The sequence below is a fragment of the Psammomys obesus genome, unplaced genomic scaffold (assembly GCF_907164565.1).
Source record: "Psammomys obesus unplaced genomic scaffold, mPsaObe1.curated_primary_1811, whole genome shotgun sequence".
NCBI lineage: Eukaryota > Metazoa > Chordata > Mammalia > Rodentia > Muridae > Psammomys > Psammomys obesus.
The window spans coordinates 882,709-902,353 of NW_026585690.1; the positions used below are offsets into that span (position 1 = coordinate 882,709).

At 43.7% G+C, this 19,645-nt stretch overlaps 2 protein-coding genes across 5 annotated transcripts in view; one reads left to right on the plus strand and one right to left on the minus strand.

The window, feature by feature from the left end:
* Positions 1-14,402, minus strand: part of Art3 (ADP-ribosyltransferase 3 (inactive)) — an 89,164-nt gene extending 74,762 nt beyond the window's left edge. For 3 of the 4 annotated variants that reach the window (XM_055595787.1, XM_055595777.1, XM_055595750.1), the window contains exon 1: positions 1,136-1,218. The gene's annotated coding sequence lies outside the window, so the exon portion shown is untranslated. Of the gene's footprint in view, positions 1-1,135; positions 1,219-14,199 lie in introns of those variants that run through there. The other variant, XM_055595768.1, reaches the window with a different exon arrangement.
* On the plus strand, positions 4,864-12,035 carry Cxcl9 (C-X-C motif chemokine ligand 9). The gene is made up of 4 exons (XM_055595801.1): positions 4,864-4,976; positions 6,085-6,211; positions 8,310-8,394; positions 9,512-12,035. The coding sequence occupies exons 1-4, from the start codon at positions 4,916-4,918 to the stop codon at positions 9,626-9,628; spliced, it is 390 nt and encodes a 129-aa protein (XP_055451776.1). The 5' UTR covers positions 4,864-4,915; the 3' UTR covers positions 9,629-12,035.
* Positions 14,403-19,645: the final 5,243 nt, after the last annotated feature.

The following is a 19,645-nucleotide window of genomic DNA, read 5'->3' on the forward strand; positions in this document are numbered from 1 at the left end:
ACTTTCAGGACCCTTCAATATGAGAAGAAAATTGGTGAAGAGAGGGGAAGTCCATGCAGTGACAAATTAAAAGGAGCACAGGAGTTTCGATTTGAGAGAAACTTCCCTCTGACATCTAAAGGAAGCCTCGTGACTTAACTATACAGTCACACTGTTAACCCATTTAAACAGATCTACACAATTCCGTAATAAAACAGGAGGAAGGGGAGGCCAGACAGCTCATGTGTAAGGGCCAACAAGCCTGCTGTGCCTGCCTGAGCCTGGCTCATGGGGATTGCATCACCACTGAGGTCCTCGGAGACACTTGACATGGAAATTTTCAAGGGAAAAAAAAATTTTGTTGTTGTTTTTGTTGTCCAAGGAGGAGTTAAGAACTGTCTGATTTCAGCACTCCTGATAATCCTTGGCTTTCTTCCCAGGCCTGTGAGAAACTCAACATCCTGTCTTACTTAGCAAGCTTTCTATTTCTAGTAAAAAAGCCTTCTATCCATAAACGCGGTCTCTGTGGGATTTTCCTATTTTCTTTGTCTCCAGTCTCCACCGCACTTCCTCTGCAAGCTGGTGTGAAACTTATCAAAAATGGAGTCTGTAAAGCAAATGTCTTAAGAGGCCTGAACCCAAATTGTCTATCTCGAGCTGTCATGCCTAAGGGCCGAGGCTGATCTCAGGAGCCTTAACCTGGGAGGATACTCCTGCTGCTTAGGAAGCTCCACTTAGCTGTTACAGGAGCAAGGAGACCTTGCAGGCAGCAGGGAGCCCGGGGTTCAGGGGCTCAGGGGCTCCACGGTTCTGGGGTTCAGGGTTCACAGCTCTGGGAGCTCTGGGGCTCAGGGGCTCAGCACCTTAGGGGCTCCAGCTGACCTCGAAACCATCTCCTGCCCAATGGGTCTTCCTCTAGGTCATCTCAGCCACCCCCAAGAGGTATTCCGGAGCCCCGCAGCCTCCACACCATGAGCTGGGCTTCTGGAGCCATTGCTCCCCCCCACCCTCGCCAAGCCTCCTGTGAAAGCCGCGCACCGGTTCCCGGCTCCACTGGGTTGAGCCTCTATTCTGCTTCCCCGGGAAAAATAGCCTCCTTGGGTCAGGAGGCTGCGGGACAATGATGATAGAGAGGAGAGCCCAGGGTGCACACTACCTTTCCTCCCTAAAGTGCTTCTCTTCTTCAGCAGATCAGTGCAGGCAGCCCCAGCAGCTACACACGTAGAGTGAGCGTTGGGAGCTAAGTTCTGGAAGCAAACTGGCTGGGCATGCGCACTGAACATAGCCCAAGTAGAAGAGGTCACAGAATCTGTGACTCAAAATTTCAATCCTTGGCTGATGCCAGATCTGCCCAGCTGGGCTCTGGTCCCTGTTTGTCACTTGTGAGCATTTACACTGAGTATGTGCTGTACCAGGCTTCAAGAACATTTTTCCAGGATAGGTGCTGGGCTAGCATGTGCAAACGTGGGTCTTTACAAACCCTCTTCTGAGAGGACAGAGGAGAGTATCCCTGATAAGCGAACATTGTTTGCTATCTCCCCTCAACGAGGACAGGACGCGCCATGGGGCGCCACGAGCACCAAGCGCTTGGGGAACTAAGGGAAGGCTTCCCCAAGCTGTGATGCTGAGTGAGGAAAAATTGTTGTCCTGCAGGGGTGATCACACTATTGAAAAGATGGTGAGTCAGAAGCTAAAGAACGATGCAAGGCTGGGAAAGTAAACCAGACGGCTCATGCTGAGCCTTCAGTCCTCTTCATTCTAAGAAGTCTCCGTCAGCTGTGCTAGAATAGCCACTGGCCCCGTGGTGCTCGCATTGGGGGGCATGTTCGCTTTATACACATCCCGACAATATCATACATGAGCGTACTGAATTTCAGGCATTTGGACCACCCATAACCCTCTTTCGTCCCTCACTCCTGCTGAAACCCTTCTTCCCAGAAGCCCCCCTTACTTTTTTACTCATAAATATTAAGAAGGGTGGGGCCTCATGAGCTCCTCCCCTAGGTATGAAGAAATGATGGCCGGTGTTCGGAGCGTCCTGAGCAGGTAAACAGAGTTGCGGTGAGTTCATGCGTGCCATGGGACGCCCAGTCTAGAGAACTATCTCTCAGTCCTCCCTCCCAGCTTCTGGCTTACATTCTCTCCAGCTCCTCCTCTGGAACGTTCTCTGAACCCGGGGGCAGAGGTGACAAAGGTGCACTGTTTAGGATCAGAACACCGTATTGTCATTTATTCTCCACCCTCTGACTAGTTTCACGAGTGTGTTTGTGACCGAGACCCACTGGCAGTATATTCTTGCTCTTAATCTTTAACAACCGCTTGTGAAACTGGCAGCTGTTTTCCTGAATGAGAGATCCAAGGCTGGCAGGAGCTATCAATACTCAGTAATCGACGGGTAGTGAAACTGGTGCCTGAATCCAGTTCCGCCCTAGCCATGCTCACCGTCATTACCAGGTCTAAACTGATGAATAAACTGCTGAATAAAGTCGCCACAAGTTCTGATTTTCAAAATGAGTTCTGTATGTAATATTGTCTTTATGTATTACTTATCTATATAGAAACTAGTAAAAAAAAATGTGGATGGTGTAACATACAATATGTTCTCCCTTTATTCTAAAACATGCATTCCTTAAGGATAGGGGAAGAAGTCTGCTCCAACGACAAGCACCAGTCTGGGAAGGTTAAAAAAAGATTCTTAGACATTAGAACTTAATCTAGACTTAACAAAATCCTGGAGCACAGGATGCAGAGCTACAGTCCCAATAGTCAGAAGGCTGAAGCAGGAGAGTGGCACCCTCAAAGTCAGCCTCCTGTACACAGTAAGACCTTGACCTCATCTCCAAAAAAGAAAAATGTATTATAATGACCAGTGCCCAATCAAAGTTCAGCCTCACATTATAAAGTCTATTTCTTAGCATATATTCATATGCTGTGGATATATATTTTATATCTTACAATATACATTACAATATTCATTATAAATGAATATAATATATATTTTATATCATATAGCTGTTTCTTTAGGGAGAAATTTACTTTTGATTTTGGTATATTTGTTTTACATTTTGGTTAAGTCACATATGATTTTCCATAGGGAAGGGGAGTACATAATGAAAAAGTTGGTAAAGATTGTTTAAATAACTTTTACTTTGATTCAAGAAGTATATTTAGTTTTTATCTTACAAGACTTGGGAATACCTTGGGTTCTAACATTGCCTGCAACCTGAAGACCCTCCAGCACTGCCTGCAATTCAGCCAAACCAGCTAATCTAGGGAGAGGATGGATAAAGAGGAGGGAAAAGAAGAGGGGCTGGAGAGATGGCTAGGGGGTTAAGAGTACTGGCTGTCCCTCCGAAAGTTCTGAGTTCAATTCCCGCAACCACGTGGTGGCTCCCAACCATCTATAGTGAGATCTGGTGCTCTCTTTCTGGCCTGCAGGCACACGTGCAGGCAGAACATTGTATAAATAATAGATACATCTTTAAAATAAAAAAAGAAAAGAGAGAAAAGAGCTACCAGTGGAAGACAGAAAAGTAATTTAAAAGGAAGATCCATGTGCTATTTCCCTGAAGCTCTGGTCGAGCCAGCTCTAGATGAGGTACAGAAAGAATTGAAAGCCTAGATGCAGTCTCTGTGTAGACTGTAGACGGTCAATGTCTAAATGTATACATAGTCAACTACAGAACAATAGCATCTTTTAGCTATTATCTTTCCCTTCTTTTAATGGATGGCTGTGTGAAGTAAAGCCAAAAGCTTCTAGTAGTTTTTGCCAGTCTTACCTTAATTAACAATTATGTGAAGCAGAGAAGAAAACCTTCTGATACTTTTTGCTGTCTTCCCCAGCAGCATCTGGTCAGACCATTGCAATACTTTCAGAGTGCTCTCTCGGCACGCCTGTCTGCACACGAAGGGGCAGAGAACTATGTACAGCACCAACATATATGTGCACGTGTTGTTTCTTTTTCTCAGATCCTGTCTTGAAAGGGTAGTTTTTGGCCTTGTCTCCTCGTCCTGTTGTTTTATTCTTTATTTTCTCTTTCCTCCGGCTCTCATCTTGTCCCAGAAAATAATATTCTCTGAGGACGCTTGATATTATTTCTCTCACTATCATACTAACCCTTGTTTTAGTTTCAACGGCTCCAAGAATTTTGAACAACCAGGGCATTTTTAACAACTGCTTTAAGTTTACTTGCTGTTGAATGCTGTTTAATATATGTAGCTTCTTTGAACTCCTTGGAAAACACTCATGGATGTGTGCTTCCTCACTTCTTAGTCATACTGTTAGTGGCACAGACATTTGGTGAAACATCTGGAAAAGATAGCAAGGAACAGAACAGCTGTGGATTATGCAACTAATCTAACAACAAAAGTGATAGTAAACTGTAGCCACAGTGAGACTAAATGGACTCAATCACAGGCAGAAGAGAATCGAATCCCTCACCAATTTAGGAAGCTTTGTGTTGTTTGGAAAGACAGAATGTGAAAACATTAATGGAGCCATACGGTGTAGACAGGAACAAATTCAGAGGAATCACTTCCCTAAACTTTAATATTTACCACGTGGGAAGCATGTCTTCAACCTTCATTGTGTGACATTAAGATATTCACCATAGAATCTATTTCACATCCAGGTAGCAACTTTGGCTGTGCTAAAAGCAGATACTATTGGTTTCACATCTCTTACTATAAACTACCCTTTTATGTGAAATGGAGCTAAAACATGAAGAAATTCCCTGGGATCTGAGAGTAGGGTTTTCCCCAGGACAGTCAAGCCTGAGGTTAATTTAGTTCTTCTAGGTCAGCTGAAGAGATGAGCCAATCAGAAAGGAGAAGGAAAAGGGATTTCCTAAATAAATATGATTCCCAAGGACATAGTCTCTAAAGGCAGTCTCTGACTTGAATCCAGCACAGTGACTCAATAGAACTCTGCTCTGCCATGAAGTCGCTTGTTCTTTTCCTCTTGGGCATCATCTTCCTGGATCAGTGTGGAGTTCAAGGTGAGGAGTTTTACAGCAAATTCAGTTTGTCAGTTCTGAGGGACGCAGCTCTATAAAAGCCTTCTTGGTTCAGCAGATAAAGCTGAATGTTTTGCATGCGATAAAAAGTACTATTGCTCACTCATCAAAGCATTTGGATGCTGTGAGCAATTATCCAAAGGTCGTAACTTGTACCTGCCAAGTCAAATACGCCTTCTTGGTATAGGGATTGTGAATTCCCAATGAGGGTTCAAAACATATCTGAACATTTTAGTAACGAGAAGCCCTTTCTCAGACGTAAAGGAGCGTGGGGGTGCTTTATTTCCACCTTGTGTGAGTCTGTCCTTTATCATGTGAGATATGAAATCCGCAGCACTGGCAGCAGGAAGTGAGATAAGAGATCACTTTTAAGTTGTCTCTTGCATCATCTTTACCACCTGATGCTATGTTCTGATAAGAATGTCTGTGTTTAACTAGCGGAGAATCCAGAAATCAGAGAGGTTGTCTCTGGCCTTTTTATTCATGACTTTGATTACCGCGGACAAATAACCTTTCTAGAATATGTTTTCCACATCTGCAAAGCAGAAGTTTTGTAGTTATTTTATGATAGTAGAATCTGTGTAAATAGGTTCTGAACCTAAGTATTAAGGGGTGTAGACAGTGTGTTTAAAAAGACTTTTCAGAGCAGTGGGGATGAGAGGGAATAAAGAGTGGAGCCATAATTAGTCACTGTAAATAGGACTTTCCTTCCACACCTACCACAACTCCATGCCCCTGAGGTAAGCTATTAACCTGAGGAACTGCTTAAGAACCTGGCCTCCGCAGCACAGATGGATTGCACATGTGTGCCCAACCTCAGCAGCGGTTTAATTAACTATGCTGGACGTTTTCTTCCAAGGTTGTGAAGTAAGGTGGTTAAGCACTCTGAGTGGTCTCAGAGTGACCTAAACTGAAATTCTTTCCCCGTTCCCTTTTGCTAAATGATGTTGGCTTCCTTGTTTACTGGGTGGAGAGAATACCAGTGGTGATGATTCACACATACACTCAATGACAGCGATAATGACTGTGTCAAATGCATCCTTTGAGACCTGGCCCTAAGACCTAAGCCTGTGTGTTATCTTCCCTCTAGGAACCCTAATAATAAGGAATCAGCGTTGCTCCTGCATCAGCACCAGCCAAGGCACGATCCACTACAAATCTTTAAAAAGCCTCAAACAATTTGCCCCAAGCCCTAATTGCAACAAAACTGAAATCATGTGAGTAAAAACCCCCAACACCTTGAACTTAGTAGGAGCCTCACCCTCAGAATACTCAGAATACCTCATGCAGTTGGCTCTTCCCCTAAATCTGTCTACACCTTTTCTTTCTTCTCCCACAAAACAAATTTCTGATGAAAAGTGAAAATGAAAGATGACATATGATTCAATCAATAAATTGTTTCCAAGACCAAATTACACTTTTAAGTGTATTTAAAGGCTTAAACTTTTAAGGCTATTTAAAATTCTAGTTCAGAAAACACATATTTGAATGTAAAATTAATTGAATATAATTAATATATTCCTATTAATTACTGATTATATTATTGTTGGATATATATTACTATAAACAAAAAACATGAATGGAATTTTCAATGAATTAATAAAAACATCATTTTTTAATAAAAGAAAATACAATTGGGATTTTTTTTTTAAATGGGCTCCTAGATGTTTAAATGTTTAAGGCAGATTGCTGAAAAGGAGGAAATAAAGAATTATAATTCTTCTTTTCTAATCCATATGCCCGTGGTCTTTTAAAACACCTTTATTTCCTTCATATGTGTGTTCCTATTGATATCTAATACATACATATATATGTACATACAAAAGTAAAATCAGTAAAGGTGAATATTATATGCAGTAGTTTCCTCTCAAGTTCCTAAGCTTCAATTTCCTGAGGTCAACCATAGTCCACAAAATTAGATCGGGTAGTCCAGAAATAAATGATTCGTAAGTTTTAATAATTTCATTGTGGTGCATTGTGGTAATTGCTTTACCTTGATGTTATTTATTGTTGTTATCATTTATTGTTGTTAATGTCTTGCTCTGCTTAATCTACACATTAGACTTTACCTTAGGTCCGTAGGCATATAGGAACACAGACGCCACATGACAGGGGAGGAACATCTTCCCTATAGATGAGAAGTTGCCATTCGTGGTGTGTTTTTTTCTTAACATAAGAATAACAAACAGTTCTCCTGTCAGTTAATTTTCTCTAATAACACCATGCTTGTCGGTTTGGGGGTGGTGGTGCTGGGATTGAACCCAGGACTATTTAACACTACTCCTGAATTAGAAGAATGGCTTTTGATTTTTTTTTTTTTTTTTTTTGAGAGATGGCTGAGGGGTTAACAGCACTTGTTGCTCTTGCAGAGGACCTGAGTTCAGTTTATATCACCCACACTGGACAACTCACAACCATCTGTAACTCCACCCCTCTTGGTCCTCTGCCTCCTTCTGGCTTCTGTGAGCAGCTGCGTACAAGTACACATAGACACAGAGAGGCACACATGAGTTAAATAAAATAAATTTTAATTCATTCTTCTGTGTGTTCGAGCGCACATGTCACAGCATGCAGGTCAGAACAACTTCGGGGGTCGGTAGTCTCCTCTGTCCTCATTTGAGGTTCTGGGGTTGAGCTCAGCTCTCCAGGCTTATGAGGCAAGTATGCTCACCAGCTGTGCCAACTCACTGACCCTAATAATGGCTTTTAATGGCTAAGCTGTTTTACAGCCTATTGATGAGCCAAAATTTGTATAGCCAATGCCCTCTGCTAGAAATGTAGGTTACGTCAAAAGTTTCATTATTGTCAAACTGTTGCTATTGCAGGATTGTCTTTAACCCTTTCCTAGTAATACTTCTCTAGAGATTGGAATTTCTTGTTTGTTTTGTTTTGAGACAGAGATACAGACTTGCTATGTAGCCAAGGCTGGTCTCAACCTCATGATCCTCTTACATCGGCTCTCTGAAAGCTAGGATTCCAGGCGTGAGCCACCATTCCCAGCCTCTTAAAATTCAGAACTATGAAGTTAAGTGCTATTTATAAGTAAGACCCTTTCCACCTAAATCAAAGGATTCTACATGGAATAGTTATTCTTATTCTCAAGGTGTATAGAGAAATTAATTTCTAAAAATTGGGGTTTCTCCTGAGAGATCTCCTACAGTTCTTAAAATGTACCTATCATTGGTCTTAGGGAGACATTTTACTATATTTTAAGTGGTTTCATTGGAAAACCGCCATGCTTTTTTCACTACTTCTACTGAGAATTATTAAATTATTAACGGGGAGAGGAGGCTCACTGATGTCTCTTTGGCACAGCGCTACACTGAGGAACGGAGGTCAAACCTGTCTGGACCCAGATTCAGCAAATGTGAAGAAGCTGATGAAAGAATGGGAGAAACAGGTTGGTGAGGGGGGAGAACACGCATTTCTTTCATTTAGAGATGAACTCTGAAAGTCAAGGGATCTGGGCATTAAGGATACATTTTTTTTCCATCCTTTGAAATTGCATCAGCTAGTAAGACACTAAGGATTCAAAAATAATAAGCTACAACCCCTTCCTCAGCAGATCCTCATTAACAATGAAGAGATCAGTAGACTTAGTGGGAGACATACAGAATAGTATATAGGCGAGAACTTTGGTAATTAGGAAGGAAAGAGTAATTGCCTTGGTCAAAAGGAAGATTAGCAAGTATCAGGTAGACTTCTTAGATCATGTGACCTTTGATTTGGCTCTTGAAGGATAAGCTATTTTCCAGGAAGTTGGTTAAGTACGGTGTGGGCGTTAGTGCTTTCATGAGCAGCAGGCTGTGTTCCCCGAGCCTGAAGTAATGAAGCTGGAATTTAAGTGTAGAGAACAAAGAGGTAGAGATGAGAAAGGAGCCTAGGACAAAGGGAGGGGAACTCTAAGGAGCTGGGTTTGAGAAGAGCCATGGGGTATGCGGTGGTGAGCTCAGGTCCCCAAGTGTGACTCCTGGGTTTGCCACAGACCAGCTGTGAGGATTTAGGCTACACTCCCACCCAGCCTTGTCCATGTTCAGTGGTTCCTCAACCTTCCTCACGCTGCGGTGACCCGCCCCCAACATAACATTATGTCGTTGCGCCTTCCTAACTGTACATTTTGCCGCCGTTATCAATCGTGATGTAAATATCTGATATGCAGGATATCTGATATGCGACCCCCGAATGGGTCGTGACCCATACGTTGAGAACCACTGGATGGCTTAAATGAAGGGTGGAAAAGAGCAGTACCCGCCAGCTCCAGAGGGGCTGTGGATTGGATGGGTGATGAAGGGGAATGAGGTGACGATAGCCAGACACCAGGAAAACAGTGAACAAGCAGAGAGGGAGTGGCAGCTTCTTTGATGTGGGGAAAGCCGGTGAGAGCAGTGGGCACCTCTGAGAGCTGCGGCTAAGCCGGCTGTGAGGATAACAAATGGTCTGGTCGCAGTCGGAGTTCAGCCATCTGGAGGGAAAGTTCAGGACACTTGAGAACATTGCCTTTTTCTCACATCTTGCAGGTCAGCCAAAAGAAGAAGCAAAAGAAGGGGAAAAAACATCAAAAGAACAAGAAAACCCGAAAAGCTAAGCCCCAACGTCGTCCTTCGAAGAAGACTACTGAAGTGCTCCGTGTTTAAGTGGTTTTTCCATCTTAGCGAAATGCCTTCACCTGGGAGCACCCTTTAACACATAAGCTCCTTAACTTGGCTAGAAGATCTAAAGCATGATTTTAAAATTATAACCAACGCTACAAAGTTAATTGTAGAACCCAAGTAGTAAAAATTGATAGAGGCAAAAAATCGTCTTTGTTCTACTTAGCCAACAAAATTTCATCAAGCTATTGAGCACAGTCATGATAATATCAAATATGGGCAAGTGTCCACACATACTTAGGCAATGCACAACAGCTGTCTGGCTTCTAGACCACACATTGCAGCTTCCAGAGTCTTCTGAGGCCCATGTCAAGAAGCTCTCGGCCTGTCTGTCTGCTGGTGAGCTGGACCTCACCAAGCTGGTGTGGCCATCGGTGGCTGGCATTTGGGTCAGCCTGTTAGGCCCTGCACCAAGTGTGTCTCAGAGATCAGTGCTAAAGGGTTTTGGGTTCCATGGTGGAGATCATCAGGCTTGGCTTTCTGAACCTTTCATGTAGCTTTTGAGTCCATGTGATTTCATTGTTTACTTGATCCCCTCTTCAAGTATCATTTCACGTTTTGCCTCTTAAATTAAAACTCTCCTAGAGGGTTGTGGGCATAGCCTAATGGTAGAGGGCTTGCCTTGCATGGACAAGGCCCTGGAGTTGATCACAGTGCAAAACCTTAACTTTTTTTTTTTTTTTAAGATTTTCTGGCTACTCAAATCCTCTTAAATGTCTTTCACTTGTTTCTCAGTGCTTCATGACTAACCACTTCTCTGTTATCTAATTGCTTTCTGTGTGTTTATTTCCCTCTTTCTAATGAGATTGGTTTTTGTTTTGTTTGTTTTGTTTTTTGAGAACAGGCACCATGGATTACTCCACTAAATCTTCCATGATGCCTACAAGAACTTGGTTTTGAATAATTTCCTAATTGTATGTGTAAGAAGTAGAAAGGCCATCAGACACGAGGCACTGGCCAATTCCTGGCTACTCCATATTGCATAACTCTAACCGTTGGTCTGCTTGCTTGCTTGCTTACTTTTTTCTTTTCTTTTTTTTTTTAAGACAGGGTTTCTCAACTGGCTTTCCAAACACTCACTAAATAGTCAAGGCTGGCCTTGAACTCACATATATCTGCCTTCCACTGCCTCCTGAATACTGGGATTAAACATGTGTATACCTGCTTGCATGCCTGTCTGACTTCCTTTTTTTTCCTTCCTTCCTTCTTCCTTCCTTGCTTTTTAAAACTACCTAGCTTTCTTGTTATCATCAGGCATCTTCAATGCACAGCCAGAATGAAAGTGTAGCCTTACCTCGTGACAGGATGCTAACATCTTTAACAAATAGGAACCACATGTATAAGACATTTGTGAGTATACAGGACATCTAGAAACACATAAGCTTACATAAGAGAGGTTTTACTGATTGGCAAACACCACACCTTTCCCCACTCAAAACAAAAATTCCTCTAATACTATAAGAATGGTCTCAAGAGATCAGCACAAGCCTCCTACGAGTCAACAAAATAGCTGCCAGATCCTTTAACAGGTTCATCTCAGGCGAATATGAATTTCATTATGGCCTTCCCTCATTGCACAATTCCCAGAGTCTTATGATATCAATCGACACATCAGAAAAGGAGTGCTGAGATAGCAAGATTGGGGCTGGAGAGGTGGGCGGCTCTCTAGAGGACCGAAGTTCCAAACTGGGGGCTCACAACCACCTGTGGCTCCAGCTCCAGGGGATCGGCTTCTCTCTCCCCCTTTGCAAGCATTGCACGATGTACGCAGGCCCACACTCCAACATAACACACACGTAATTTAAAAATCAAAATGAAATAATCGCAGGAATACTGTTAGAGGGAACCAAGAGCTACAGGAAACAGTAAATTCTGTTAGTGGAAGCATGCATGGGGCCCGAGTTAGCCTCTTTGAGGGCTGGAAACTGCCTTTCTAATGAGCTAAATAGAAAAGCATGTCTCTGGCCAGAAATTCAGCCTCCGCTCACATACTTCCTCAAATATTAGCATTCCTCCTGCTGCAGATGGTTTTGTGTGCTGCTGGTGGGAATTCCATCCAAACAGCATTATAGAGTGACAAAGGTGTCCAGTTCCCTCCAGGAAAAGAAAATCTAAAAATGATTCCTAACGAGCCAGCTAGTGGCCCTTGCATCTGACTGGGTACTGACTGGGTAGTGAGCATAACTACTAGCCAGAGACTGTATTCACTAAGTAACTATGATTGAGATGTATCATTTTCATATAGTAGTCTTCATATATATATACATACATATACACACACACATATATATATACTCTAATTCTTAATTGAAAACTAATTGGCATATATGCTTTGGAGCTATTTTGTGAAAGGTTAGTGATATCAATAAAAGTCCACTAATCCCAAAATAAACTTGATTTTGTTGTTGTTTTCATCTGTTCTTTAGCTCCTGTGTGCTTCAGAATAATTATCATCTAGCCTTTGTTCATTTGATTTTTGGCTTTCGTCTCATGTTATTGATGTCAGTTGAGATAAAGATGTGAAAGCACTTTAAGGGGTTTCATAGGCACAGGAAAAAAAACTTCTATGTAAAATAATACAACACTGACTGTCTTAGCTAGGGTTTCTATTGCTGTGATAAAACACTGTGACCAAAAGCAACTTGGGGAGGAAAGGGTTATTTCACTTACACTTCGATATCACCCTATATCAATGAAGGTAGACTGGGCAGGGATTCAAACAGGGCAGGAACCTAGAAGCAGGAGCTGATGCAAAAGTAGAGAGCGCTGCCAACTGGCATGCTCACCATAGCTTGCTCAGTCTGCGTTCTTATATCACCCAAGACTGCCAGCCCAGAGGGAGTGCTACTCACAACGGCCTGGGGCCTCCAGCATGAATCACTAATTAAGATGGAGCTACGAGCTATGAGCTCCATCTTACAAAGCCATTTTCTCATTGAGGTTCCCTCGCCTCAGATGGCCTTAGCTGATGTCAAGTTGACATACAACTAGTCAAAACACTACCTTACAACAACATTGACTTGTAGGAGTTATATAGGAACTGGAGAGATGGACCAACGGTTAGGAGCAAAGGCTGCTCTTCCACAAGACACAGGTTCAATTCCCAGCATCCTCATGACAGCTTACAACCATCCGTAACTCCAGTTCCAGGGGATTTGATTTTCCTCTTCTGGCCTCTCAGGCATATGCTTGGTGCACAGACATGCATGCAGGCAAAACACCAATACACTTAAAATTGAATAAGAATATGAAGAATTATGTGGCACTTATTCTCTAATTATCAAAAGTAACCCTAGTCTAGTGGGCTATGAGCCCAGCAAACCAAAAAGTTCCTCTTTTCTCCCTCCTAAAATTACATATGTTCAAGTAGCATGAAGCCTCAAGAAGGGATGATGGTGGACATCCAAAAGGCAGACAAATTATTTAAGTCTTGGTTGCCAGGATCTAGAAAGTTATCTTCCAAAGGCATCTCTGACCATGCTCTTCATGTACTGAGCCTCTCTAGCCATCTCTGGGGCACATTGAATTCATTTCCATTTCAGGGCCCACGCAGGTGCTCTGCTGGACTGTGCTGGACTGTGGACTGTGGAGGCAGCCTGTGGTTGCCTCCTTGGAAGAGATAAAGCCTTTAAGAGGTGGGGCCCACTGAGAGGAAATTAATTAAGGCTGTTCTCTTGACAAGGATAATGTCAAGCCTAGCCCTCTGCCCCTTTCCTTTTTCTTCCTGGATTCCATGCTGTGAACAGTCCTCCTCTGCCATGAAGCCTGCTATGAAATACTGTGCTACGTGAGCTCAAGGCAACTGGGCCAAGTAACCACAAACTTGAAACCATGAGTCAAAATGGACCGTCCCTCCTTTTAAGTTGACTGTGTTGCATTATTTATCCCAGTGATGGCAAGCAAACACAGTTGTGACACTTGGACTAAAGACACACAGCGTGCGATCTCTAGGAAGGTTGAAAGTAGACAGAAAACATCAGCCTGTACAACTGAGGTACTCTTGAAAAGCCAGACTGGTGTGGTGTTTGGGCAGGTCTCAGTCACTAGTGGTATACATGGATTCCCCCAAGGGCCTTTACCTATGAGGCAGCCAGATGCTGTGCAGGGAGCAAGGATGTTTAGATATGTGTCTTAAGAGGAACGGAACATACTCTTGAGCAGTGTGGCCTTCAAGCATACCACCTCTCTCATTAATTTCCTCACCCAGGATCATTGTGAGAGACAAAATGCATAGAGATCCTGGTGCACAGAAAGTTCTAGGCCTTCCTTGCCCACTCATCACTGTTGTACCTGCCTCTCATCAGAGGCTACCCCATGCCTTGTGGACAGAGATATGTGTGGACATGAAACACTACGTTGGAGCAATGAGACCAAAAGCTCCCCTGAGCTTTTCAGCAGTTCTCTCTAGGGACATGTTCATAACCCTAACCCAGCCAATCATGACCTCTTCCCTGGACTACCCCAGTGCTCTCCTATATGCTAATGTTTCTCTTGCTTCTCTGCTACCCACAGCAGCCAGAATGATCCTTCTAAGATAATAATTCAAAGTACAATACCTCGCTTAAAATCTTGGAGTTTACAGTTCAGTCAAAGGCGCCACATCCTGTCTGCTGGACTCTGTCTGCCTCTCTGATCCCGTTCCTTCATGTGTGAGCCTTGGCTTTTTGTCTCTTTTCAAGGCCTTAGTTGATTCTGCTCCATGCTGGGCTGGACCATGCCATCAGCTTGGTGGGACCGCAATCTGCATTTCCTGGAGTCTCTCCCCTGTGTGCTTCTAAGTTAGAGTTAGCTTTCAGGGAACTGGGTGAGATTGGGAAAAGCAAGAGTGATAATCTTCAGAAGGCTACAAGGCAAACTGGAATGCAGCAGTTCTCAGCTTGTCTTGGTCTCTTCCTGCACAGCTGGCTCATCTCCACTGTTGACCTATGATCGTAGGCCCTCCCAGGACCCCCAGGAGAAACAGTGTATCTATGGAGGCCACAATGATACAGAAGCAGCAGCTTCCCGTAAACATTAGCAACCCTTATTTGGCAACTAGGGCTCATCCTCTTGAGTTTTCTCACAAGCTGAATTGTCCAGCTGTCCCAGCGCTTCTGCTAGATCAGTCAACAATTCTCCCTCCCATCCCCCGATTTTCCCACTGGGACTTTCACTTCCCAGCATCCACCCCTCATTCCCATAGCACACCCTTTGTTCCCACAACGTCTTAATAGAGACTCTGTCCCTCTAGCTGATACGATTGTGTATAAAGAACTCTTCTCATAAATTAGGTTTCAGTTTATGTATTAGTGACTTTCCTAGAGCTGTGAAAAAATACTTTGACAATGTATAGAAGTAAGGGTTTATTTACTGTTATAGTTCCCAAGGGATAAGAGTCCATCAGGGCAGCAGGCAGCAGACAGAGTGGCAGAAACTGCTGAGAGCTCATACCAGAAACAGTAAGCTGATGGTGGGCTCAGAATGGTATGTGGCTTTCAAGCAATCCCCCTCCCCATGCCATACCTCTCCCAGCTCCCAAATGTCACCACCAGCTGGGAACCAAATTTCAAACATCTGAGCCTGCGGGGAATACTCTCACACAAACTACCATGTCACTTCAGAGTCTCCTCCTGGGCTGGAGAGATGGCTCAGTGGTTAAGAGCAGTGACTGCTCTTCTCGGAGGTCCCAGGTTCAATTCTCACTCAACCACATGGTGGTTAACAGCCATCTATAATGTGATATGATGCCCTCTTCTGGCATGCAGGTGTGTATGCTGATAGAGCACTCATATACATTGAAAAAACAAATAAAAAACAGCAGTCTCCTCCTCATTTTCAGTAAAATAGTCATCTCTTTTCCAGACTACTATTATATTGTTTTCTAACATGGAGCGTGTGTACAAAAGTAATAATGAAATGGAAACATTCAGCTTTTTCATTATTGTTTTAAAAAATAAGAACTGGCTGGATGTGGTGGCACATTTAACCCCCGGAGGCCAGAGGCCAAGGAGGGCAGATCCTTCCTTGAGTTCGAGGCCATCCTGGTCTACAGAGTAAGTTCCAAGATGGACAGCCAGGGCTGTTACACAGAGACACCCTGTCTCAAAATAACAGCAACAACGACGACGAAAGAACTGACTCAAATGCCTGCCCCCACCCCACGTGCATAATTGAACCACGAATTGAGTTATTATACATCTTAACCCATGCTTGACACTGTCAGCTTCGCTCAGGGCATTTGTCATAGCTCACATGCTGACTCTTCTGAGGTGGAGAGCCACAGGCTCTCACTCCGCCCTTCACTCTCTGCGCGCTCCTCACTTAGCACTGACCTCACTAGTGCTGACTAAGGTCGATACTGAGTAAGACACTGTTACCTTTTCCTTCACAGAACTGGCACATGGTCTCTGAGGAATTCCCTCTATAGTTATAGCAAATGATGTAATTATATTTAAATTTTTTTAATTATGAAAAAAAAAACGAAAAAAATTCATAGTGAAGTAATCCTAATAAAGCAACCTAGGCTAGCAAAAGAGTTAAGATATGGATCTATTGTCTCGGTGTTCTAATTTTACCTTTCAGATATACATGGTCTTGTGGCTTCTGAAGGCACCTGCACAGAGCCACCCTCATACACAGACACACTCGAGCAATTAAAAAGAAATCATTAATAAACATTATGTGATTACTCTTGGGCTCCACCCACACACACAGTTTATATCGGTTGGTTGCAGACATTTTGTCTTCTTCATCACTGTACGTCTAGTGCGTGGAGCAGGCCCTGACATCTAGGATGTTCTAGTTGATCGATGTGTGCTTTGCCCTGAGTTTCCTCAAAGGCCTTCTCCAAATCCATCTCAGCCACCCTGGTCATGGTCACCAGCGTGTGCCCTCATCTCTACCTCAGCCTGGCCTGTCCTTGAGTTCACCTGTTCTGCCTCTTCTATCTGACTTCTGCCTGTATGCGATCCAAGTCCCACCTTTTCAAAACTGCATCCGGGGATGCCCCTGGCCACACTGAAGTCTCTGACTGAAGTCTCTTCCTTCAAGTAGGAAGAACTAGTCTCATTAATTTTTTTAATGCTTTCCTTATGCCAAGGAACATTGTCTTCCTAAACTAGTAATAAAAGGCTTGGTTATCTGTATCTTTAGACTGGCAAGCTCTCAGCTGTGTAATTGGGAGAGGTCTGTCTGTGAGAAAATGGAAAGCTGTTTCCTGACCACTGCTGACAATAGAACTCACAGCCTCAGGCCTGCGAGGCTAGTGCTTTTCTGGTGAACTACAACCCAAGCCCAGCAACAGGGTCTTTGGCAATTTAACAGTCTAGTCTTCATCTTCGAATAAGATTATAAACTGTAACAAACTGATGAAAGATGAGAGGGAGGGTGTCTTACCACTCTATGGCTGTGAAGAGAAACCAAGACCGTGGCAGCTCTTACAAAGGAAAGCCTTTAAATGGGACTTTCTCACAGTTTCAGGGGTTTATTCCATTGTGGTCATGGTGGGGAGCAGGGGAGCACGCAGGCAGACATGTTGGAGAAGTAGCTGAGGGTTCTACACCTGGATCCACGGGCAGCAGAGAGAGCCTGAGCCTGGTTTGAGCTTTTGAAACTTCAAAGCCCACCCCCAGTGACACACTTCCTCTAACAAGGCCACACCTCCTAATCCTTCTCAAGTAGTGCCATTTCCTGATGACCAAGCATTCAACTATATGAGCCTATGGGGTCGTTCTTATTCAAAATACTGTAGAGAGTCCTTCCACAGTCAGTGATGACACCATGGCGTTACAGGCCTTCAGCCAAGCTGCCCTGCGAATGGCTGAGGATGTGACACCCGAAACCAGCCAGAAAAAAATGAAATAACTGCTGAGGCAGCTAAGCCCCAGGAGTCCAACATCTACTTCTTCAGGGAGGAGGGAAGCCTTTCCTTTCCCTTGATGAATGATGAGGAGTCTCAGAAGGTCATGATGAAAAGATGATGGCAGCTCCCTCTATTTAGCCCGAAACTGGGACTTATAAATCTCTGGCAGTGGGAGGGGTTTTGGGGGTGAATGTTCTCAAATTGCTGGGGCTAGAGGCACCAAGGACTCTTCATTTATGTGCAATAGCACAGTCCTATCATAAGAGGGGAAATGAAGTACTTAATTATCCTATGGGCGGAGAAAGAACTGCAGGGATGGTCAAAGGTCATTGGTTGAAGGCCAAGATATCAAGATATCTCATTAGCATAGGACAGATGTTTCCAGGAATCCCCAGGTGCACACTGAGCATGTTTCTTATCAGGAAAAGGGTCAGGCCTGTAACTTTCCCTGAGGGCTGTATGACGCTCCTCAGAGGGAACCTAGCTGAGGTGGGGAGTCTGTCATCTTTGCAGCAGGCTCAGGGACTATCCGGTAATGCAGTTCCCACTGCCATCTGGAACTGGCAATCTCATTCAAAAGAGCTAATTGTGACGCAGCAGGGAAACTTTTCCACATCCTCGGTGAGATCTGGGAGCCTTGCACACGGGCCTTGTTTTGAGCTCTCTAGCTGCTCCAAAGAGAAGCGGATTGATGCTAAACTTCCTCCATTCCCACCGGAAAGCTGGCAACACTCTGACCTTACTTATCATCCCTTACTGTAAACTGTCTTGTGAAAAAAAAAAAAAAAGCCTTATATACCTTGCTTTAAAAAAAAATACTAGTCTCAGACTGTATTTCACAGGGGATGAAAAACTATACTGTGAGGTATCAGGACCTTGGGTCCTTTGTTGGGAATTTTCCTACTCATTTCCTATTATGACAGAAGTCAGGAGCAGCCAAGAACAGGCACATCAACAGTTTTCCCGTAGCTGAACTTGGTCTAGGAATAACAGCAGATCTTCAGCTCTTCCAGTTCACCTGGCTTCCTAAAAACCAACAACAAAACCTGACAGATAAAGGCCAGCCTTCATTTCTCTTGTCCTCCTGAGGTCTAACATTGGTCTGATGTGCAGTTGGGTGCCCACAGAGGAGCTAGTGACGCCCTCCTGACTCTCAGAGTCCTCCAAGATCTTCCCAGGTAAACTAAAATGCCACCACCCCAAAGATCTACGGCATAGCATTCACCTTTCCTCACCAGTATCATTCTGTGTACTTAATTTAAAGTTTGTTTAACAGGTAGACAGGTTATTTTTAAACACACACACACACACACACACACACACACACACACACAAAAGGCTCAGGGAAAATTTGGGAGGTGCTATGTTGACGGTGGGAATGAATCCATAGGCCTGGGAATATCGTCAAACTCAGCAACTTGTACACATTAAATACATACACCTTGTCAGCTGTCTCTTACATGTCAATAAAGTCATATGTGTTTGGTTTGTTTGTGACAGGGTGTTCGCCCAGGCTAACATCAAACTCCTGAGTGTGTGCTGAGATTATGGTATGCCCCTTGTCTGGTTTAGGGGAGGGGACGGGGTGCCAAGGAACAATATCCAAGGTTTCATGCATGCTAGACAGGAACTCCAGTATCTGAGCTACATGCCTAGCCCAGCTCCATGTGTGTGTGTGTGTGTGTGTGTGTGTGTGTGTATTTGTGTACATATTTGTACATATGTGTACATGTTCCTGTGTCTACATATTTCTGTGTGCACAAATACAAGTGGAGGCCAGAACACAGTGTCAGGAGCAGTTTCTTAGGTACTGTTCACCTTGTTTTTGAGACAGACTGCTCATTAGCCTGGATCTAGGCAAGTAGGCCAGGCTACCTGGCCAATGAGCACCAAAGGCCTGTCTATGCCCTGTCCTGCACCTCATGTCGCTCCCCACCACGCCTCTGTATGCAACACAGTGGCAGGTTTTGTTTTGTTTTGTTTTGTTTTTCTTTTGTAATGTGGATTATAGGGCTGGAACGCAGGTCCTCATGCTTGAAAGGCAAGCTGGCTAAGGACTGAATGATCTCCTCAGCCGCAGCTTTTTTTTTTTTTTTTTAAATTAGTGAAGTAAAAAAAAAAAAAAAAGATAAAGACTTTTTTCCCCTCAGGCTTTGGGGAAG